General features: G+C 38.6%; 2 protein-coding genes across 9 annotated transcripts; one reads left to right on the plus strand and one right to left on the minus strand.

Annotated features, from left to right (window-relative positions):
- Positions 1–219: 219 nt before the first annotated feature.
- LOC139117053 (cyclin-T1-like) lies at positions 220–11159 on the minus strand. 2 transcript variants are annotated; one of them, XM_070679874.1, is made up of 11 exons: positions 11017–11159; positions 10611–10816; positions 9569–9650; positions 9147–9275; positions 8540–8600; positions 7892–7954; positions 6509–6554; positions 5754–5844; positions 5204–5276; positions 4646–4719; positions 220–3896 (listed from the first exon to the last, which is right to left on the minus strand). In XM_070679874.1, the coding sequence occupies exons 2-11, from the start codon at positions 10757–10759 to the stop codon at positions 2499–2501; spliced, it is 2166 nt and encodes a 721-aa protein (XP_070535975.1). In that variant the 5' UTR covers positions 10760–10816; positions 11017–11159; the 3' UTR covers positions 220–2498. The 2 variants fall into 2 exon arrangements, with proteins under 2 accessions (XP_070535975.1, XP_070535974.1); XM_070679873.1 differs by having other exon boundaries at positions 10611–10905; positions 11017–11156.
- On the plus strand, positions 11112–20713 carry LOC139117054 (KAT8 regulatory NSL complex subunit 2-like). 7 transcript variants are annotated; one of them, XM_070679879.1, is made up of 9 exons: positions 11112–11207; positions 12628–12858; positions 13998–14167; positions 14330–14444; positions 15205–15389; positions 16965–17219; positions 18018–18178; positions 18596–18739; positions 20389–20713. In XM_070679879.1, the coding sequence occupies exons 2-9, from the start codon at positions 12635–12637 to the stop codon at positions 20491–20493; spliced, it is 1359 nt and encodes a 452-aa protein (XP_070535980.1). In that variant the 5' UTR covers positions 11112–11207; positions 12628–12634; the 3' UTR covers positions 20494–20713. The 7 variants fall into 7 exon arrangements, with proteins under 7 accessions (XP_070535980.1, XP_070535983.1, XP_070535978.1 ...); XM_070679882.1 differs by having other exon boundaries at positions 15226–15389; XM_070679877.1 differs by having other exon boundaries at positions 20386–20556.
- The last annotated feature ends 3459 nt before the right edge of the window (positions 20714–24172 follow it).

A 24172-nucleotide genomic window follows, 5' to 3' on the forward strand; every position in this document is an offset into this window, starting at 1 on the left:
TTTGTTTCAACAATCGGAAAAATGTCAGTACATGCCGAATGATCAAGCTAGCACTTTAAGAGAGGGTTATTTCAAGCACAAGAATGTCAGAGAAAATCAAATTAGGGGATTCAAAAGCATGTAGAAGATAATTATCATAGCTGCCTGTTTGCAATACAGGAAAATGCACTTGACTAAAATAGTAACATAGGACACGTAAAACGAATGTACACAAGAATGTACTGTTTTTACGGCTTTTATTTATTATCCCATAATATTCTGATCTAGCTCTATGTCTTTGTACAGAACATTGGGAAATATAACTTAATAATGTAGTAAATGCGACTTCGGAAATGCACAGGAAAAAAGTTACTAGTAATATATGCAATATTGCATATTATGTTAGCGCCCTTTTCACTTTTTTAATCTTTTTATCATTTTGATACATATTTCTCATTAAAGCACTGATACGAAAAAAATAACTTTTCTCTTACAAATGGTACTGTCTATTTTTTGTGCATGGGAATGGCTGTATTGTTCTTCCCAAACTCCCACCTGCAACAAACCCATGCATATGCCTGAGATAAGTTTTTCCCTTTTTTTTTAGTTTTTTTTTATTTACACAACACTTTCTTAAAGTTTTCAGACTCTAAAATTTGATGAATACTCCCACTGAATTAATTTACTGTTGAAAGTGTCATAAAAAATAAAAACTTATGGCAACCAAAAATGCCTCTGACTGGAAACTGCTGGTGCACAACCACATACTTGCTGAATCAAAAAAAGTCAGTGAGCATGTGTACACTCTATTCTTACAGAACTATCCACGCTTAATTCGAAAACTTGTGCCATACGAAGTAGTGATAAATGCTACGGAGGCCTCCAAGCTTTAAAACACCTTTTGGCCCACATTGTGAATATCGACCCCCGTGACTTTCCAGCCAAGGTTAAATTCAAAGGTGGATCACTATGGTGGATCATGCCCAGAGGTAACTACAAGTATTTCTGAAAAAAAAAATGAAAGTACAAATCGCCCTTTCTTGAAGTTTGTGGCTGCAAGTATTGATATCTCACTAGCCTAAATATATATTGTAACTTCTCCACTCACAGGCTGTAAATTTGATCACAGAAAGATTGCTGCAAGCATTCCATGCTTTCAGTGTTAGTATTCCTTAGTAAGTTTTGACACTTGCCCGGTGATCAAAAAACTGTTCCAGCCAGCAAAGTGTACAGGATTGCTCCTTACGAAAGTGCTTTGTGAAATGAGAAACTTTCTGCTTGTGCCAGGGATCTCTTGACTGGTCAATTTGTACACTCGGTCATAATACCATGGCTACTGTTACCATGGCTACTGTTAAATACTCGCAGATTCAAGACGGATTATGTTGGCAAAGTTCCACACCGTATTTCTCAATGATTGGAAAAAAATCATGACTGCCGTAGATTGGCAACGGATACCTCTTCTAACACATCACTAACAGATACTTTTTTAAAGTTTTTTTTTATGTTTTAAAGATAACTTGACAGCTTCACATTCCTTATTCACTTGATTTCAAAGTCTGCAAATCTTTTTTGAAAAAAGCCTGCAAACTTGGAAAGAAAAGATTCTGAGATAGAAAGTAGAAAATTTAAATCCTGGTGGCATAGAGGCCAAGCCCTAGGGCCAGTGTCTGCATTGCTGGTGTCAAACTCAAAACATTGTACTACATTGCTAAAACAAACATGAGAACCACAGAGGACAGTAACATAACCCTTTGTTTATATAATTATGATAATAGACCTGGCCACTTACACCTACAGCAGTAAATGTCAACACAATTTTCCAAACAAGTTTACAAACAATAAAAAAATGAAAATGAGAGATATATCTCATAATATCTCTTACGACAAATACTTCTTACAAGTGCAGCTGCTAGAAATTAGCAACTGAAAAAATTGGCTGACACATGAAAAAACAGACCAACCTACATTTTTTTGAGATCTTTTTCAAAACGCTCTACGAGGAAAGTGTATCATTACTTGTAAAATCAAATTATTACTCTACTCAGTTGAGTGAATCTGATGTATTTTTTTTTGTCTACACATTACTTCAGCTGTCAATTGGAATGACACTACACCATACAACAGAAGCACGTCAGCACTACAAAAACTCTGTATAACAAAAACATTTTGAGAGGAACTGGAAGCAGAGAGATAAACCCAGACCCAGGCTGCACATGCTAGTTTTGTACATGTTAGTCAAACCTTGGTGTACATGGAATGCTCTCAGTCAAGTGGCTTATTGAACTGGTTTTTCACATTTAAAGGATTTATTTATATTTAATACGCTACTTTACCCTGTTGATCCAGGGAGTAAGAGGTCTGACAAATCTATGGTATGCTCCGATCTTTCAAGTAATTAAGTAAATGTCACATTGAAATCTGCTGATCCGCAATTTCAGTTTCATATATATATATTTTTTAAAATTGTCTTTCTACACTGGGCCTTGCACTGCCCATTGTTGTTCTTGGATGCCCTCTTATGGCGGCGGAGGAAGTGGCGGCAGAGGTGGAGGGTTCTCGTGCGGTAGAGGTGGCGGTGGCGGGCCTGGAGGTAGAGGTGGTTGAGTGGCATCAACCTCCATAGGCAGTGGAGGCTGACTTGTGAAATACGGCGGCTGGTGCTGGGGGGGCATGTGATGTGAGAAAAACATGCTCAAGTCGCCAGGGTCGGCCCGTCCGCTCTCACTTCCCGAGCTTTCGTTCATGAGTGCTGCACTGAGGGCTTGCTGAAGGATGTCCGTCTCTGCCAGCTGAGTTGGTTCGGGAGGCGGCATTGGTAGACGGAGGAGCGACTGATTACTCGGTAACGTAAGGCCACTTTGTTTGGATGGAGATGACGACACATGACTGCTGCCAGCGGGCACTGCCCTCTTAGCTAGAGATAATTGATAGCCCTCAGGGTTTTTGGTGTGTGGCTGTAAACGTGCAATTCGGCCAGATGGACTGTGGGGGCGCTTTCCAGCCAAAGCACTTGAGCTGTGAGGTTTCTGTGAATGAGGGGCACTCCTTTTCTCTCCAGAGCTGCTGCTGCTGCTGTGATGCTTTTGTTGATGCCGGTGATGATGGTGATGATGATGGTGGTGGTGATGGTCAGGCTTATATTTGTCTCTTTCTTTGCTGGAGGAGTGACCAGTGATGTTTGGCACAGCTGCAGCTGGGTTTACCAGTGGCCTCTCCTTATGCTCGCTCTTACCGAGCCGCTCTTTAGTAATTTTGGTTCCGTTTGGAGTGGGTTCAGAAGGATTTCTTTGATGATGGCTCTTGTAATGCTTGCTGTCTTTGCTGCCAGGCGGCAGGTGTTCGGCGCTGTGAGGCCGGCGCTCAGCTTGACTTCTCTGCATGAGCTCGGCGTGTTGTCTGTGTTGCTGATGTTCAGAGACCCCAACCCTGAGATGTTCACTGCTGGCAGACGTGTGCGGCTCGCTGCCAAGCACTTTAGCACTGTGATGACGAGGCTCTGAGCTACTCTTTTGATGTTCGGCACCATGTTTGACATGCTGGTGTCTGTTCTCACTGTGCTTCCTATCTTTGCCGTGAGCATGGTGCTGTCTGTGTAGATGCTCCCCACTTTTCACTTTATGTTCTTTGTGTTCGAGATGGGCAGTGTTTGGTTCAGTTTTGTCTTTGCCGGCTACATTTTTTCCCCTCTCCTTGTGCTCTTTGTGGGCTAGCTGAGCTTCCAGCTTGGCCTTCAGCTCTTTCTCCAGGTCTGGCTTTCCTTGTCTGTCATGATTACTGAGTTTGGCATTCATTTTTGAAGTTGATGGCTGGGCTGGATCAGTCTTTGTTGCCAAGCTTGCCATGGGAGTTATACCTGGGGAACTCTCAGCTGAAGATGGTTCATTTTTTATTTTCTTTGATGGTTGGATATTACTCTGCAAGAAAGCAACAGGAATAATTAGTACATATTTTCAAACCGGCGTGACTTAACAATCGAGAATCATAATTACATGAAAATCTTTCATGTTGCTCAGCTATGAATACACAGCATCATAGTGACTAGCTATTGTTCGAGGTGGGGTCATCCCAGGGTTATGCCTGCCACAGTAGCAATGCGAGACAGCCCAAATGCTAAATTATCATTTCAATGCAACACCAATGTGTGTGGCTGACCAAACCTCAAAAATAAAAGACGGGTAATTTTGTAAATTGACCCATGTTTGCCTGATCCCATACTGTTAACCGTTCATAAGCTGCTTTTGCTAATGGATTTGATTAAATTTATTACACAGAATAATTTTTACCATTGTTCAAAGTACATAGAGTTTGTGTGGCAAAATGTGGCAGCTTTTGCTGGGAACTTGGGTCAAGAAACCATTGTACAAATGAATCGTCAGGGTTCTCCACAAGGGGGATTTTGAGGGATGGGCCAGTGCGCTGTCTTTGTAGCAATCTATTAATATTTTAATAACTAAATAAAGGAATACATTTGTACTGCAAAAAACGGCAAACTATGCATAAATTGACAACTCCCCTGTTTTTCCAGTCTGTGGAGAACATTTCATTGACGGAGACATGAAGATTACACCGGTATGGACCATATCAACTTCATACACACAGCTCTAAATTATGCTTCTTGGCAAGTGTTAAGGCAACCTTTCACTGCAATGAAATTGCGACCTACCTTACTAATATGTATTTTTCTTTTGAGCCTGCTTGGGCATCTGTCCATGATCTGCACAAATTCTGAGGTCAACGCTACAGGGAAAAGAATGCACATTATAAGCTTCAAGTTTGCAATGGGGTCTTTAGTGGTGTGCCCGCTAAGCCAATATGATGCGCCATGATGCAAATTGCCCATGACGAAAGTGAATTACAATGTAAAAATATAGGGCTGATGCAAAGAATTTTTCACAATTTGCTAAATTGACGCACTATTTTTAGAAAGACACCTTTGTTAGAGTGCACACTGGTCTCTATCAAACTGATGACACTATTACTTTCGTATTTCAGTACATTTATTTAAATTTTGTTAAATTGCAGCAAATAATTTTTGGGGTTGTGAAATTTCACCTCACTTTGCAAAGTAATTCTAAATTTCCAACAACAAGGGGACTTGCCATGGCCACCCTTATACATTGCTTGCCATTTACAACCTTCATTATAGCTGTATTCAGTTGGTGTAAAGGAAGTATACCTTAGTGCTGACCTAAATTTGTTTTTAGAAATCAAGATCACCTACCATCTAATTTGCTCTGGTCAACTGAGTTATCTACATATTCCCACCAGTGCTTGCCATCACTGGATAGAGGAATCTGTGTGAAAAAATAAAAGAATATTCACGTTAAAAAATTCTGCTTGGCTATTTTTCACTTATAACAGACATCAAGAACTCAGATTAATTTTGTTTTAATTATGTGATGGGTTGCTCATGGTAGTGCCAATGGAACAGTTAAATTTGCCGAGGAAGATGCCACACTTTTCAACTCTGATAAAACGTTGGTAGATCAAGGCGAGTTCTATGGGTTACCCTGTGAAAGTATTGTTATGCTGTTCACAGAACTGAACGCGAATCACCATCATGTTTATTGACAAGGAACATTACAGTGTAATTGTTCAGCATTCAGTCAGAGCAACTGTCTAAAAGATACCATGTCTTCAGATATACAAGGACATTTCCTGCAATCTAATCTATGGCAAATGCACCCTAAACCAGTGTACACACAGACATGAGTATAGACTCTGTACACTGGGGACATTCGAGACCGTGTGATGGGACAAGTTTGCCTTACCTCCCAGTTGGACCATTTGCACGCAAGGTGTATACATACACAAGCTACTTGTGTAGGTTTATATTGAAGAGAGAAAGTCGTCAGGTGCAAGCTGAAACACAAATAACAAACAATGTCAATCGCTGTACTGGAAGTGGTACTCTTCAATCACGAAAAAAAATCCATGACTTAATATTGTAATCAGGGTCGGTATCTGGGTCATTCATTTCACTTGAAAAATATATGATCTTCATCCACGTTCTATAAATGAAAATTCAAGAAAACATGGTATCTCCTCCATACATTTCAAAATGTCATCTTTTGTTCAGCAAATGTAAAATTAAAAACAAAAATTGAGTTTTCTTCTCATAAAGTGAAAAAAAGGGGAAAAAAAGGAAATATGATAAAATTTGACACTAAAAGTTTTAAATATTGTTTGTGGCCCCGATGATGGGGAATGTATTGCTGTCGTCTCTTCATTGACCAGACCTGGTCATAATATCGGGACAAGTTTTTTAGTCCCTACTTTGAGACAGAAAGAGTGCTACGTGTACGGTGGTCACAACACTACTTTCACACAAGCGTCTCAGAATACCCTCGGGATGTACTGTTGGCGGGCTGCCAGTGGGGGGCAAAACCAAACATGAAAACCTGTAAGAGGAAAGTGTTTGAAGGTGGTTTGGGGACACTGGTCCGTACCAACAGTATATCCAAGAGGGTTTTCATCAAAAAGAGACTTTTTTTACATAAAAGAGAGGCAAGCAAGGCTGCACCACCTGTTGGTCGCCATGAAATATGCTGTCTGTGCCAGGTCCTTATTGGCTGCACCATGGGACAGACACACAGCAGGCACGATGACACATAGTCCGGGGGAAGAAAAAGGAAAATGATTAGCTAAATTGTACAAAAAAGCTGAAATAGATGAAAATTCAACAATAGCGATAGTGACTCGTTGGCAAATCTGTTACCTATGTAATGAGTGACAAGCAGTCTTCAGAACTTTATGATTATTATTTCTAAGATGAAACAAAAATAGAGAAACTTCAGTTTTTTTGGTTATATACTTGGAAAAGTATGGGCCAAAACAAACAGGTGTGCCAACGAGTTTCAAGCATTTGGTCACATAAACATTTACAACAATTTGAGAGACCACCATTCTCACACATTATAATGAGATCTAGCTTGCTGAACTCGACTGTAATGATTTTTTTGTCTATACTACAACCATCCAATATTTGTATAGTACAACTGTGGACATGTACAAATATGAAATGAAATAAAACTATTGCATGGACTCTCGTAATCTGTTGTAAGTTCATAATATTTCACTACATTTCATTGAAAGGGAATCGTGAGTTACAAGAATCCAGAGTGGTGAACTGAACAAGATCAATCAAATTCCATGACAGCAAATTTCACACAATGTCGTAAGATGACAATGACTGTGACCTTTGATAGGCTTTGAGCAGCTTTGTTGTGTGAACAGAGTTTTCTTGAAGCGAGATGAAATAAACCTCAAATTGCTCGTATTGATGTGTATCAAAGACTTGGTCACTGTTAAGTAACATAACACTTTTAAGATGCACTTCCACAAGCTCTTGGAGACTGGCTATTTCACAGTGGTATTTGGGGTAACTTGACAGTTGACACTGTTTCCATATTTGAGGACAAATGTCCATCAACAGCACCAGTTGTTATTGTATGGCACACAACAAACCAACTAAACAGCACACAAAAGTTACAGCCTAGCCCCTGTAACAAACTCCTGAAAATACTTGCAATTGTCATTTTTGACCCAAGTATAATTTTGTGATTGAAATCGCTTCTGAATTTATAATGCCCTTGACATTGAAATGAAGTATCCGTCATGGAATTTTTTTGAGCTGCTTTCAATTGCATAGTGTATGATGCTTGCAAAACTGGGATTTGGACTGTTCTGTGAGCAAATTGAAAAGTTCATCAAATTTCTGACAGTTTTTGCAAGGCATTCTGTATTTTGATTTGAAGCATATGGGAGCCCAATGAATGGCAGAGTTTGACTTTGTGACAAACAGCATGGTTGGTAAACAATCTGGAGCATGTCAGTGCCTGTCGACAAGAAACAAAAGTGTATTAGAGGGAGGCTGAAAAATGAGACCAGACAGGAAGAATGCACTTACCTCGTATGAGCTGGGTACACTTCACAACATATGTATGGGGGTGGTCTATTGCAACATTGAAACCTAGTGACAGATAAAAAGAAATGACATCAGATAAAGACTTCTACCAAAGTGTCTCAATACAGAAATGAACAAATTGGAGTAACTGATTGCACAGAATGTGTAGCATACTGGCAAATCTTCACTCACTACTCTTCACTAACTACACCATATTGTCTTTTAAAGAATAAATCCGAAAAGCTCCGACTTCTTCCACACAGAACGAAACGCGTACTTCAAAATGAAATTTGAGGATCCAAAATTTCATGCAGTCTTTTGATGCATTATAATGTGCACATGACTGCATGCATAACAGACCAAGAAAGGAAGTATAATCAATATGTACAATATAACACAGATGGGCACTGCCCATTTGTGTACGACTTGGCACTACATATACAAATTTGCTCAACAGTTTGTTTGTAAAATGGATGATTCAGACAGACAACAGGAAACCGAAACTCAACAAATGTCAACTGAAAGGAAACAACATATTTCATGCATACTGGCGGACTCTGAACACCAATCATATTGAAGCTATATTGATTAGAAAGAAATATTGCAGATACGACTTGGCACAGCAAAATAGCATTTGATGGTGTGACTTACCAAGGGTTTGTAAAAGTATACTTTCAAGGATAACAATTTCTTGGGCTTTTTCTAAATATGCCTGTGGAGCATAAAACCCAAATGTTAGTAACTGTTTGTAAATGAACAAAGAAATACATTGTAAAGCCTGTGTATATTTCCCCATGTCTTTTTCTTGGTTGTAGGAACTAAAATGACTTTGTCAAGCTATCATATGGACACCTAGCTGGAAAGTACAAATTTCAAGGTAGCATTTAAATTTGTACAGTTATTATTCATGGTTTTCCTTTTGCACGATTAGTAACTCTGTCCTCATGCTCCCTTGGAAATTCATATTGTTGACTGCATACAGACTTGAATTGTTTCCACGTCTCCTAGAAATGCCCAGGAAAAGAATAGCTCACTTTGAAAATAACATGAAGTATCTTGCACATGTAGTTTGAAAAATACTTTTGCAACTTTCTTATGATTAGATTAAAACACTGCGTCAACACCATGAAAATGGTGAAATAACCGTTGTGGGTTGAATATCTCTATCAAGAGCAAGAGCCAAACATGTTAATACAACAGAGATAATAGCAGAAAGGAAAACACAATGCATTAGATGATGGTAAAAGGTCACACTTACCTCACTTTGAGGATCTAATTGTGGGGCTTCCCTGTTTAGGCATAAATGTGCTACTCTAACTACATGTTCTAATTTTCTGGGCTGTTCCTCTACCTTGGCCGCTAGAAAGAGGGCAGTTGGTGCTATACTCTGCAAACATACAAAGATAATGAACAAGCATTAACAACTCCCGACTGGCTTTCTTACAGAAATAAGAGACAAAATGAGACAAAAGATGCGTCTTGAATATAATGTGTCCAGAATGTATATTGACAAAGACTGCTGTATTTTCACGTCATCATTATCATAAAGATCATCTTCTTTCATTCCTTCATTCAAAAGTGCTAAAAAAAGACAGATTCTGACACCCCCTCCCTGTGGATTTCAGAGAACAGTAGAGACAAAGACTAACGGAAAGATAACCAGGAAACTTTTCTACTTACATTGCGGTGGAACTTTGAAAATGAATGGTGCATGTAGAAGCGATGCATGTACATGATAGCAGTGTTGATGCATAGTTGTGTGCTGAAAAACTCAAAGTCAAGGATAATATCGTGAGGAAACACCAAATAGGTTGTTCAGGAAGTAATCTCTGAAGATATGACCATGAATAAAATTAAGTACAGGACACTTACAAATCCTGACTGAAAGTTGTAACACTGTAATGAATGAGTGAAAAATAGAGGGCTCAAAAAACTTATTTCAATGGTGGGAAAAACAAAACCACTTTAAAATTCCACTACATGAACCATTTTTGAAGGGTTGCCATTTTCTCCAAACATACATAAACAAAAAGAGCTCTCTCGGGGCCTCAGGACATGTGTCATGAGTGGAAACCATACAAAAAGAATGTAACAGTTTTAAAATTTCGATTTCATAAGCGCTAAAAAAGGGTAAAAAACGAGTTTCTGTATGAAATTGACATCAAGTTTGCCTGGATACAAGTACGAAGAAAATTACTGGGGCAGCAAAACAATATTTCTACCAGAAGTGTAACTTTCGATTTTATAGTCCTCCAATTCCGAATCATTGGAAATTTGTGTCTTTGTTCAAACTTGGAATAAACCTATGCACTAAATTTCGTGAATATTCGAAATATATTTAACCATACTTCGGCACTCCCTTTTCGCTGAATGCTGACGAGAGCGTTAATATCTCAGGCCGGCTTAGCAACCATTTCTAGGAATAGAAACGCATAGAGGAAGCGACACATTATCTATGGAGGTCACAGTGCCGCTTTTCAAGGTCACATCTTAGAATACCGCACTTTACGTCTTTAATGGCGTTAGTTAGACTTCCAATCAATCGAAATTGTGTAATAAGTGCCTTAAAGAACACAAAATGATCAACCTTTGGGACTGAGCCAGTGTTACTGTCGAATGTCAAGACATTTCAATGATCTACACCATGCGAGCACACGCGGTTGCATATGCGCCATTTTACCTCCTCCACTTTGGAGGGTTATTTCTCGACATTGAAGGATACACACTCAGACGCTGACCCATGTCTTGGATCAGGTTGGCGGCCTGTTGCCTGTAGGACAGTTCTTTCTCCGGGTCGACTCCATGTCTCCGCGATGGACTGTTCATAAGTTGGTCTTTCGTAAAGTACCATCGTTCAGGGTCGACCGCCATTAGACCCGGTGTGGAGACACACAGACGTAATCGGGGTTCTCGCTAACAACACACATTCTGATTGGCCAAGAACAGAGAATAGTTCAGCAGGGATTTCTGTCGGCGTCGCGTCCAGGGATTGATATACATCAAATTGGCAAAATCATCTGAGGAGAAAGGGTGAAAATTGACAAATTTATGTTGAAAATGACCGAAAATGACCATTAAAGACAAGTATAAATTTTTGAAGAAAATCACTTTAACCAATCAACACTCACGTTACAAAAACACTGCTCTATGCCTGCGAGAATCTTCGAATTCACGTTAACGCTCGTATAATATCGCGTTATTTTGCACAGTCAGCAAAAGTAGTACGTGATATTCCGAGATTTCGTACTGGGCTGGTCTCCCTACGTGAAAGGCAAACCAGAAATTTGCCCAAATTTTAGCGTGACTTGTGTCCATCTTCGTAAGTAACGCTTGTAAATCGATCCAGACAGCAAAAGCCTCTCGTCTACATATAATCTGTCCGTATTCATGCCTTGATCGTGACAGGGCGAACAAATTTTGTGGAGCTGACTCAGCGTGGTAATGGCGACGTTGGCATAATCAGTATTTGCCATCATGTGATCAAACGAGACGTCATCAGCATATTATAGGTCTTGTGGATAAAAGACACACACTCACACACACACTCTACAACGGTGTTGTATACTCGCCACTGATACGGCGTGGTCGTGTCAACTTGTCCTAAGGTCGGTCACTCGTCTTAAAGGTAAATTTATCACCAGGGATCTTTCTTTTGTATATAAATTTGACCACAAGTTCTTTTTCAGTTGTATGAGAGTTGTCGTATCGCGAAATACAACAGTGGTTTTTGTGAGATGGTGGATATTACACAACTCGTCGAGAAATGTTGCTGGCAGGATCATGGAGTCTGGAGATCCAATATTGCATCTATTTGTTTGTTAATGCTGGCTTTTAATGTCCTTCTTCCTTCTGGGTCCATTTGCCTGCAATCTATGAGCATTTTTTGTCATAAACCCCAAAGATAAAACACTTTACAATAATAATTAGAAATTTGCTTGTTATTATTTTGTTTTGATAACATATTATCACATGGTAATGTATGATGTCATGACATTTTGTTGGGTCAGCCACACAAAATAAGTAGTTCATAGTGATAAAATTTTCTGAGAGTTTCCATATTCTCAGAATTTCCGCATTGTGGAAAGAAAGAGACAAAGTGATGTTTCTGTGTTATTTGATCACAACAGAAAATGAAGAAGCATTTATGAAAACTATTTCATACTCCAATAGTCAGTTGAAGGGACAAAGTCAGCCATTTTTTCATGAATTTTGTTTTAAGAGATACTTACATCAACACCGAGAAATCAAGACAAAATTTCAGAATTTTTGTTAACAAAATGTACATCTAATGATTGTAAGTCATGCAGTCATTACGGTCCAAAACCAGTGAATTTATGTGTAATTATGTGCATGAAATGCAACTTCTTGTTCACTGCATTTCGTGGGTTTACTTTTCATTCCGAATGCTTCACAGATGTGCTGAACTTGTTTCCAGTGTGATTGCTATTTTACAATGCAGTGTACAACTCGGCATTCTCAAACTGTAATAATTTTGATTTTTTCCAGTAAAATTGGACTAAAATTGTGTGCAATAATAAGGTTAGTTACAAAATACCACAATGTCTGCCCTAATCATAAACTGTACACTTTGGTTATATCTGTCACAGGCAATACTCCACTGTATGATGTATTTGGACATATTAAAATGCTAGTATTTTGTGAATAACCTTACATTAACTGATGCCTGCTGTGTTAATGTGAAATCGTCATGCCTAAAATGTTTACACATTCATCAACAGAATCACCATGATCCGCACCAAGCAAGGGAGCATCAGTAAAAAGAAGACGGAAAGTCTTTTCTGCAACTACCCCCATCACATTTGCATGCAAAATCGCCTTGAAGGGCTGGATTACTGCATAAGACATATCCTGGAAGACAAAACTGCTCCGTATAAACAATGCAACTTTGTCTCAAGTGCAAATGGCAGAAGATGTCCCAAAGCCGCACCCAAGACTGACAAGAAGGATGGGTGAGTTTCTCCTCCAAACTCAAAATTATTAAATTTTCTCTTTTAAATTTTTAAATCATTTTAAATCGAGGCCAAAGTCAACCTTTAGTGTTCATAAAAAATGTCTGGGAAATGATCATTGTTGTCAAACTCTTAAGGGGAAGTTCACCAAGGATGATTTTTACATATGTTGTGGTCATTTACCCAGGAAAAACTATTTTCACCATTCATAACTCACAAGACTTTTTACAAAAAATGATAAAAATAGTACAGGAAGTTGCCCATGTAATTTGAATCATGGGAAAAAAGCTCCAAGCTTGGAGCTTGCATAATGTGATATGGAAGGGACCATCTCCGGACGGGTATGGCCCCCATATTGTCTACTCACAGTAACACAGTAGTAAACAGCAACACAAAATCTGATAGTGGACAGTTTTTTACAAGTGAATCATCGTTTATGCAAGGATACTCAGTATAAACAAAAGCTATGTAAATACGCACAGCCTGGTTTAAGCATGGGTGAGTGGACAATGCCATACCCATGGGAAAATGGTCCCTTCCATATCGCATGATGCAAGCTCCAAGCTTGGCGCTTTTTTCCCATGATTCAAATTACATGGGCAACTTCCTGTACTATTTTTATCATTTTTTGTAAAAACTCTTGTGAGTTATGAATGGCGAAAATAGCTTTTCCTGGGTAAGTGACCATAAAGCTAGCACATATGTAAAAATCATCCTTGGTGAACTTCCCCTTTAATGGTAAAGGACCTCTTCAAGAGTTTCCATGTAAATGCGTTTTTTTATCATGAGAATATTTTACCCGTTAGCAATACGCAAATACCATAAATGTGAGCTATTAAAATAATGTGCAACTCATTGCAGTAAAACAACATCTTTGCCAACTTGTGCTTATTTTAGCATGGACACTTAATTAATGGTTTGATGACTGCTCATTGTGCATATTAACACTCAACAAAATGTATATCAGAACAGATGTGTCTGCTAGATTCTGTGAAACCCCAGATGAGAAAAAAAACTGTTATGAAATGTGATATTACCATTGAATGCACTATGATAATAACACAAATAATCAGCTTTTAGGTAAAGTTGTCCTTTCACATAATGAAATTCAACCTTATCGAATTTTGAATTTGTTGTAGTTATTGTGCAGATCATACTCGTAAAGCAATCATATGGCGGCAGAAAGCTAGCAGGAAGAAGAAACAGGCAGATAGTCAGGAAAAGATACTTGAACAGTTGGACTACTACAGACCAGGTTCATCCAAACAGCCACCGGAAGTCATTCCCTCACAGGCAGGCCAACTTATTGGTAAGGCCAATGGGTATAGATGGTTTCAGCTTAAAACTTTATAGTATATGCAACACATATGATTTGGATGTGTTACCTAAATTTCATCCATCACTCATAAACCCAAAGAGTTAGAACTCCTACGTATAATTCGCTAGTTACCAATTTTCATTTGCATCGCAGAGTGTGAGAGTGATAGTGACAGTGACAAAGAACCAACCTTGGTTGACCAAGCGTGGAGGGGGGACGGCGACAGTGATGCAGATAGCGTTGACAGTGAATATGAAGATCCACTCAAGTAAGTATATTATTTTGGAGACATGCTTGCTTTAACCCTTTCACCACCATGGTTTGGCCCAAACCCATTGTTATCAATGGCGATTGTGGACCTGTTTACAGGGAATTGGGGGTGAACAGGTTAAAACTTGTGTCTGTACATTGTCATGAATTATATAGATTCCCCAGTCCTTAATAAGGACAGCAATCTGGTAAATGGTACCAGGGTTCCCCCAGTGTATTAAAGCTCACGTTGTAACAGGCAGCAGAAATGGTTCTTTGGTTTCCAAACCACTAAATCTTTGTAACCATTTAAAGTAGGATGTGCCTCAAGGACAGATAGGCAGGCACTCAACTTTTGTAACACTTTGTTTGTCTGCTGCAAGTGGGCTCATTCTGAAGCCTGTGTGCAACTGAAGTTTCTGCCATCTCGTTTTTTGTAAAAATCAGGAAATTCAACTTTCCTCGTATAGCAGTTAACCTACAGATAGCAGCCATTCAGAAGTCTAAAAGTTTATAAATTTTGAATGTTAGTTTCTCTAGTACAAAAATTTGTATGATGACCCCTAATTCATGTTTCAGATCATGAAGGTTAATGGATTAAAGTTTTCTTTGAGGAAAGGTTCGAGCAAAATGTGGCACTTAAGGCCCCACGCCTAAGTTGTCAAATTTGTTTGAATTATCAAAGTGCCCTACTGTGATTATTTAGAGGTACTGCATGGTATAGATTTTGTTGCATTTGTTTTCCACCCTGGACAGTGTCTTACACTCATCTGTGATAGCTATTCTCATTGTATCGACAGACATGCTGGTGTGTACACTGCAGAAGAGGTAGCCCTCATCACCAGGGACAAGCTGATCAGACTACAGTCCCTCTACATAGACCAGTTTAAAAGACTACAACACATCCTCAAGGAGAAGAGAAGGAAGTTTCTGAGTTCTCAAAAGATGGAACAAGAAACTATAGGTATGGTTGTGTTTCATTATAGCCTTGAACATCAGCAAGCTAGGTAGACACTTAACCCTTTGAGTGCCACAGTCGATTTTTGTTCCCTTTATACAATACAATGCCAACAATTTATTTCAGATCTAGACAATTTTTTTTTTCTGATTTTTCACAAATTTTGGTCAAAAAGTGTAGCCCATGAAACTTTGTGTCTATTTGGTCCAAAATCATGGACAAAATTGCAGAAAAATTCATAAAAATTGGTAAAATGTTGCCCTTATATTTTTTTGGGAAAAAATAGTGCTCAAAGGTTTAAAAGACTGCTTGTACATAGTTCCTGTTGAGAGGAGTAAACTGGTCATTGTTTAAAACCCCATGTTTTATTAAAGTGATCTTGTAGGAGGGACACAAGAAATGTGACTATAGCAAACATCTTAATTATTTGGCTTTTTCCACACCTTAGCAAAAACACAGGCTAGTCATAGGTTGTGACATTTGTACTCTTGAGTAACACAGAGCTAAGGCATGGGAATCAATGATCAGATCTGAAATAAAGACTTGTATTGAATGTTTTGAAACCAACTTCCCTCGTGAACGTTAATTGTTAATTGTGAAGCATGTGGCAAGTGTCTCGCAGTATAAGCTGGTAAAATTACATTGGTTAGGAAATTGACCATTGCTGAGTAGCATCTTGACTTATGGCACTGAGACTGAGGTGCTGTTGTTGTGTAAATGCACTACTCTTCCATAAACATTCCAGCAATCATGAGTTCAGCAGTTTGCCATGTAAAATATTACTGATGCTTACGTTTTGTGACTTTTCATTTAAAGGGACAAAGTCGGCCATTTTTCATGAAATATCTTTGATATGAGATACTATATAGTATGACATGTTGGTAGATAATTAATGAATGGGTGACCATGCATATATTTGACCCCCGCTTTAAACATGATACATGAAACCATCGCAAAAATGAATTAATGGTTATAACCATAAATTCATTTTTGCGATGGTTTCAGTTAATTTGTATAAAACCGGGGTCGAATATTTGCATGGTCACCCATTCATTGAGTATCTTTCAACACGTCAAACAATATAAGTAGTATCTCGTATCAAACAAATTCATGAAAAATGGCCGACTTGGTCCCTTTAAGAGGCAACCCAACACATATTTCATATCAATCAGAGACCGTTTCATTTGGAGTCCTGAATTTCTACAAACATTTGGTGAATTAGCATGCCAAGCATGGCATGTAAATTTTGCTCTCCTAACGGGTTGCTCAATTAGTTTGTATACTTCACTTTTTCCCATTTATAAGTACCGTTATATTTGAAAGTAGTTGAATAATTCCGTTCAGTCCTTGAAGTGACACTTACAAGGTTATGGACACATCACTCACAGTTTAAGGTCAAAGCACTAGGAGTACACAGAAAAACATCAAAATTCAAGTGTTTAATATTTTCCATATATCATAATATTGGAAGATCTGATAACATGTTATGCCTGCAAGTTTAAAATATCAACATTAAAGGTACCGGTGGTAAGAGCATATGATAATATTGACTGTTCTGTGGCATTTCAATTGCTTTGGCAGGAAAGGGCTTTGGAAAAGTCACAGATCCCAAAGAAAGGCAGAAACTGAAGAAACTCCAGGCTCTGAAGAGTTACCGAAAACGGCGCGGCAAAGAGGCACTCCTCTATCAGCAGTCCAAAGAGAGACGGATCAGTGCTACACCTGATTACTATTCAGCCCCTCCAAAACTCCCCAAACCTCCCAAATGTATTTATGTGGAAAAGGGAGTACACTGTAACAACAAAGTTATGCCATACACCAAGCACTGCTTCCAACGTATCCTTTCTACTCAACTTAATATGAACAGAATTTTTTTGCATTGCCTTGTAAAATGTCGTAGCTACGTAGTTTCTTTCTCCAAACATCAGAATAATCATAGCTTTCCATACAGATTCTTAACTAGATAAAGAAACACAAGCTTGAAACAATATTTCTGAAAATTTGAAAGAGATTTCTTTTTCTTTGCCAAATGACCAAGCATGTGCAAAGGGTCTACTGGACTGACAAAAATATAAATCCTGTCGTTGTACAAGCTCTAGACTTAATAGTCCCACCAAGCCTGTAGAACTCTTGATGACATCCTTCGTACTGTACAAATCAGTATTTAGTTTGCCTTTCATAGTTTAGTAAATAAAGACAAACATAACCTGGAAAATATTGCACCTTAGTGCATCAGTCTGACTGATGGCCATTAGTTCATTTCCTACAACAGGCTGTGCTGCTTAATGTCTCATGGTCTTCAGGAGCCTTAAACACTGATGGAATCATATTGGAAATACCAGTTATCTACAAGAATCCCTTTCGTGAATGACAAGTGTGGTGTGTAACCCACTGTCTTCAATGGGCAATTAGAAGGTTGAATAAAATGTACAGATCTAGGGTTGAGCAGATTTATACATATGGCAATATTTTGCACGAATTGTTCCTGATTAGCAAGTAGAAACCCAAACTAATAAAAAATGTAGAAGTTTTTAACCATTTTACCACAATGATTTGGCCTAAATTCACATTGAACTTTTGGTGAACAAGTTAAATCAAAGAAGCTGTGAGAATTCCTTGACATATTTTTATCAGATATTTTACATGACCCATATCAGGTGCTGTACCACTGTTGCACTGACGAAGGCGGATGTAGTCAGCCTGTGTTGGCCATAGACACAACTACATGTGCGGCTCACAGAACACTGCCAGAATTCAATAGCAGGTGGCCTCTGCAAATACAAGATTCAACGGAGGTGAAAACTTACAAAGATACCTTGTAGTGTTTTATCTTGTTGGTTTATATGTGGTCTCTTTTCACCCCATCTCACTCAGTACAGTTTCAGTTTATGGATGTTTCCAGGGCACACTTTGTTTCCAAGATGTGTGAAAAGAACAAACAACAGTTGTCTTCAGCATAGTGTCTCATCAGAGCCAATGAGAAAGCATGTCTTATAGCTCAGTCTCATCAGAGCCAATGAGAAAGCATGTCTTATAACTCGGTCTCAGCAAAGCCAATGAGAAAGCATGTCTGACAAGTTGATGTCTGATAAGCTTGTTCCCTTTAGTTAGGTTTCAAGTGCAATGAAAAAGTGTTGAGAGGAGAAAGTTCATAATGTCAATTTATTTTTGCCATATGAGATCCCAGAAGTCTTATGTATTTTCCATTTCAGGAAATTCAGCCAATTGATGTGGAAAGTCCGGATCAAGTAACTCTGGAAGGCCACACAGGAGGGGAAACCGCAGGCACTGCTGTGGTGGATGAAAATGAACCGTCAAAACCTGCAGAGAGTTCAGAAAGTCAAGGCCAAGAAGAGGTAAACTAAAGTAGTGTCTATGCCACATGCTGCGCAGAGGTCGCCGTGTTAAGGAATGGAAAGTTTTTAAATTGAGAAATTACCAATATTAACACTTCATAGTGCTAATGCTGTGTCATTCAACGCAGTAACAATATTATATAGGGCTCAGCCCTTGGTGTCGCGCCAGGGGTTAAGATTGGCAATGTTATTTGTATTGATTCATGATAAAATGTAATTAATTGTTACTTCATAAACGTTTATATGACAACTATGCCCAGTTTCCCTCTGATGAAAGCAGTTCACGTACGTACACGACGTCAAACCCTGCAGCAGAGCAGGTATAGATTTTCTGTAACGTGTAAAAATTTTGGACAAAAATTGGCAATTTTTACAATAATAACAGCCTATTGCGTTAGACAAGGGACGTATTATGCAATCATTATCATTGCTTAGACAAGGGACGTATTATGCAATCATTATCATTGCAATGGTAACCGCACTGCCCACCTTCCACTTGCAAGCTGAAAACACGGTCCCTCGTGCTGAAAACTACAGCGTTCCGTCTAAAAACTGGCAATTTTTGAATCTAATTATTGACACAGGGGGCGCTTTTCTGAAATTAAATCCCAGCATTCTTTGCGTATGCCCCCGTTCATATGCACGACAGTTTTCTCCCTTTATCTACATAAACGATATTTTGTATCGGCGACAAGGTGCATAATAACATTTACTGGCTAATAAAAGAGGTATATTTTATAAATGGCATGTTATATAATGGTAATTTGTTTCGTATTTGTTTATTTACGAGTACTCAAAAAAAAAAACATGGCGGCCCCCATGAAAGAAGGGTACACTTCCGGTTACTCGCATAGTATATTATAAATATGCGCATGCGTAGTCAGTAAGCCGCTGGCGCGACTATTAATATTGTCCACTCCGGATGCCAGTTTATTTCACAGACTCACAACTCCAGTTTGTAATAGAGATGTGATTATTTTTATAAGTTCAAGGCTACCAAATTTCTATGGTTTTAGGTCAGAAGTTTTTTCTCACTATCGTATTGAACCATACAAATTTGGTTTGAATTGTTGACCTTTATTTTTTGAAAACAATTATATGTCAAAATGATAATTTCTGTTGCCTAAAACCAATACTGTATTGGTAACTTTTATTTTTATAAAAGGTTCGATAATTGACAGCTGTACTGGGATCAAACTAATTCTGTGGGTATCAAATGTTTGACAAATGATAAAATTGTATTTATAGAAAGTGTGAATTATTGACTGTTGTTTATGTATGCAAATTTTCATGATAATAACTCATTATTTGTTAAGAGTATTCATGCACCTAAAATCTTGCACTATACAGTTTTGGCAAATACAAATTCTTGAGATAATGTAGAAATGGTAGCTGCACAATCTCAGTTGAAGGAGTCTGAGTCAGTTGTAAAGAACGCCAGTTTGAAGAAAAACCAGTAACATAGTTCCCAAAAAATCTACACGCCAGCTGCATGTAGATATGTTGAAATAGAAAATTGAACATGAATTGCAAAGAAAAATGTGTTATTTATACAAAATCACTTATAGTTTAATCCTGAGTGCTTCCTCCGCCCCCAAACCCCCCTCCCCATTTTTTTAAGAGTTCAATATGTCTTGTATATTCAGCAGGTCAGTACACAAAACGAAGAGACGGCAAACCAACAGCAAAGTGACGACACTCCTCAGAATCTTACCTCAGCAACAAAAATAGAAGAAGAATCAATGCAAACATAGAATTGTTTTTGGAAAGGCTGTCATCTTGGAACCTAAAAGGACTTATGTACGGTGTCAATGGAAAACAATATCAAGAGTTTTATTGTTGATTGTATCAAAAGTGACATGTTGGATGTGACCATGAATTTGAAATGTTATTTTCAAACACTCTTATGTCCTGAAGTGGCATCAACAGTAATGCATTTATAAATTCAGTTTTATGAATAAAATTTTTGAATTTTACCGTGTTTGATTTCCTAGTGCCATGATTTCTTTAGTGTATTTGCAAGTGTGGTGAGAAAGTTAAAGGTATACAGTCACCTGTCATCTAAATATGCCCATATATGGTCAAAGGGGCGTTCCTTGGCATTCAAAATGCCTATGTGAGGGCACTGTTTTTAAAAAGTGGCCACTTTCTTAAAATCTGTGATTGGTTAGATTTTCTCTTTCCATGGTAACCGTGGCAAAATTGGAACAGGTGACAGTATGCCTTTAACCTATTGTTAGAACATTAGTTGCTTATCACCGTTTATGGAATAGATTAATCTCTGTAGCTGTAAGGAGTACAACGCAGACTCGGTATGATTCCATCATTGGCATTTTACCTCAGCAGTCTCCATTTTCATTAATCTGAGCAAAATCTTACTATATACAATCCATGTTGGCATGACCAATGTTGAAAATGGTAAGAAGGTATGGTTGGTAAATCTGCTTGTTGCCACTGTGTGTGTGTGTGTGTGTGTGTGTGCATCCGTGTCTGTCATTCCATGGATTTTGTTCCAGTCATAACTTTAAAATCATCAGTCAGAATGTCATCCAATTCCGTATATTGCATTATCACCTGAAGACAAAGTTGTGATTGGATTCTGATGGATGTGGTTTGCATAATTAACAATTGTTTGCATCATTTACATGTGTGCAATGCACTGTATCTGAAGAGGTGCTGAACTAAATTTGATGTAACTGTGCTGGTACTCAAACTGTTTTATTATAATGATCTTTAAGCTAAAAGTGGTTTGTATGGTGCATAGTCTGCGAGTCATTTGCATATTTAACAAATGATTGTATATAAGGCGATTTATCAAAATTCAAGGCACCGCTGAAATTTCATTTAGTATCACATGCTCTTTATCAGTCTACTTGCATATTTAATGACTTCAATAATCTTGCCGTATATCCAAAGTGAATGCACTGAGTTTGATTGAATTCTCATTTGGTTATTCTCAAGATTTAGATTGGTGTGACTTATCATAATTATTTCTAATTTAAGAAAGTGCTATCATTAGGGTACATGACAGACTGACGGACAGTCCCTTGTGCCTTTCCTTTTCCAGTATGGGTATAGTCTCTTTCACATACAGGGGTGGGCACTCGCGGTCATGCCTGTGGCAGTCCCAGTTCGTGCCTTTGTACTACCATGGAGGTAGTAGAGAAGGAGTCACAACTGAGATAATTACGTTTATTACTATTGTGCACCATTGGTTTAATCCATTTATGTCCATTGTTTAACACCCCTTTCCCGCCATCTGCGTTGCCGACAGTGACTTCGCTGCCGAACCGAGTGAAATGAGCCTGGGTTTGCCAATGCGACTCAGTTTCTCCACAGTGTCATAACACATGCGCAAAGACTGTATTTGCGTAGCTTGGGTCAAGTGCGTCATGATAGTGTAAGAACCGACACGTTTCGTCCACGAAAAGTGAAGTTACAAGGAATTCAAGTTTTTCATTTTCAAAATCTTGGTAATTTTAACGTCGTTTTTTATATACTTACATTCGATCGCAGGAACCTTTCCTTGTTAGAATAAAAGTTCTGATCACGAACTTTTCAATCATGTACTGAGTATGGTGCAGCGGACTGCAGCACTCTACTACCTCCATGGTACTACTATGCTTGCTACCCCCCTGTATGTGTGAGAGACTATACCAATGATAGAAAAGAAAAAGCACAAGGGATGTACTGTCTACAGTCTAGTCACATGGCAAAAATAAATACACTGATCGGACTTCCTCGACAGTACATTGGTTATATTTAGATTTAAGTCATGCTTGCCGGGAAATTTGATGGCCCAGTGTAATATATGACAATGCTCTCTTTTGCATATCTATAAATGCCTTCCTGTAATCAAGTCAAATATTGAAGCTGATTAAAGCACTTTAATTTGAAGACGTACAACATGAATGAATGATGTAGTGTGTTTAACCATAGACCCTCGAGTTTCTCGAGGGTCTATAACTTACATAAGATAATCAAGCTTGTGTGCTATAGTGTATGGCATATTGACAAACTTGTGTGGAAACCTGTTTCAGTGTTCGCGGTGACTTTTTTCTCCTCGCGTACGGCATACGCATTAGTCTGCTAAAATTGCGTAATGGCTGGATTTGAGTGCGTAATTTCACTTCCGCACTCGATTGATGAAAAACTGACTGCAAAATACAATGTTCTGTTGAATGAACCTACACTACATATTCGGATTGTACGATGTAATGTTGAAACGTTACAGCGAAGGGTATACATGCGACCGTCAAAACACATCGGGCAACCCAAAAGTTAGAGTTATGGCAGCTTATCCAGACGGTTTCTGGACGTTTCGGCAGCAAGTCGTTTCGGCAACCGCGACCCAAGACGTTTCGGCACCGCTGAAGGCTACTTGTGGGAACTAGTGCTGGAGCGTAATGTTACAAATCAAAGCATTAAAAAGTATAGTGTCAACTAACATTCACGTACATGCTTTAATCTTTATGAGAACATGGGAAGAGACCGTAAGAAAAAACTTTATATCGTTTTCAAATCTGTGACACAAGTTTATCGATATCAATAGCCGCCGACACGGCAAAATTAAAGTTTGAAAGCGGTGACGAAACAGCACGGCAAAATTCACACAAAATGCACATAAAGTACTGGTCAGAACGCGAAGGTCCCGCTTACGAATATGACGGATCAGTAAATTACTAAATAGTTTGAAAAAAAAATCGATGCCGAAATGTCTTGGGTTGCGGTGCCGAAGTGACTTGGGGTCGGAAATTGAGAGGCCGAAATGACTTGGGCCGAAACGACTTGGTGCCTGAACGACCAGTTACCATCCAGACACTTCTGCAATGTTCAAAATTTATCGGGATTCCGACGAGCTCTACCGATGAATCATTTTTTTCACGGACTCGTAGAGCAAAGTTGAAAGAAAACAGATTTGTCTGCTTCGACGCCATGCTGCATGTGTGCTTGATCAAAATTTGGGAACAGCGAGACGCGATGATCGTGCACGGTTGGCATTTATATAATTTGTCGCAGCATTTCTGTCAATCACTCACTTTCAGAAACTATCGCTCGCCTGAAAATTAGCAACGTAATTCATAGGCTCAGCTGACATGATAACGTGCCTAACGTGTGGACTACGATGCCGATTTTTCAGACAACGCCCAGAGAATCCGAAACTTTCAACACAAAATGAGTGATTGACAGAAATGTGTTGCAACAAATTTCGTCTGGTTGTCGCCTAAGCTCAGTCGTGGGGAGTGCTTTCGGTGTTATTCTTTGCGTATAGAAAACGCATAACGATGAAAAAAATGCGTAGAGAGTCAATTTCAATGCGTAAATACGCACGATTTTTGCGTAAACGCGAACTCTGTGTTTTTTGTCATATTTGCTGATACATGTTTTTAATGAATTCCTTTTTGCACTTTGCTTCTCATTTAATTTTTTCCT

Source organism: Ptychodera flava, chromosome 18 (genome assembly GCF_041260155.1).
Source record: "Ptychodera flava strain L36383 chromosome 18, AS_Pfla_20210202, whole genome shotgun sequence".
Taxonomy (NCBI): Eukaryota; Metazoa; Hemichordata; class Enteropneusta; family Ptychoderidae; genus Ptychodera; species Ptychodera flava.

Excerpts from the sequence above, each read along its gene's own strand:
- LOC139117053 (XM_070679874.1), bottom strand. The coding sequence starts at position 10,759 with ATGGCGGTCGACCCTGAACGATGGTACTTTACGAAAGACCAACTTATG. Across the intron at positions 9,276-9,568 it reads TTTCAAAGTTCCACCGCAAT|AGTATAGCACCAACTGCCCT; the intron begins GTAAGTAGAAAA and ends GTATGTTTGCAG. Across the intron at positions 5,277-5,753 it reads GCAAATGGTCCAACTGGGAG|ATTCCTCTATCCAGTGATGG; the intron begins GTAAGGCAAACT and ends TTTTTCACACAG.
- LOC139117054 (XM_070679877.1), top strand. The coding sequence starts at position 12,635 with ATGATCCGCACCAAGCAAGGGAGCATCAGTAAAAAGAAGACGGAAAGT. Across the intron at positions 15,390-16,964 it reads GATGGAACAAGAAACTATAG|GAAAGGGCTTTGGAAAAGTC; the intron begins GTATGGTTGTGT and ends TTGCTTTGGCAG. Across the intron at positions 18,740-20,385 it reads AAAGTCAAGGCCAAGAAGAG|CAGGTCAGTACACAAAACGA; the intron begins GTAAACTAAAGT and ends TTGTATATTCAG.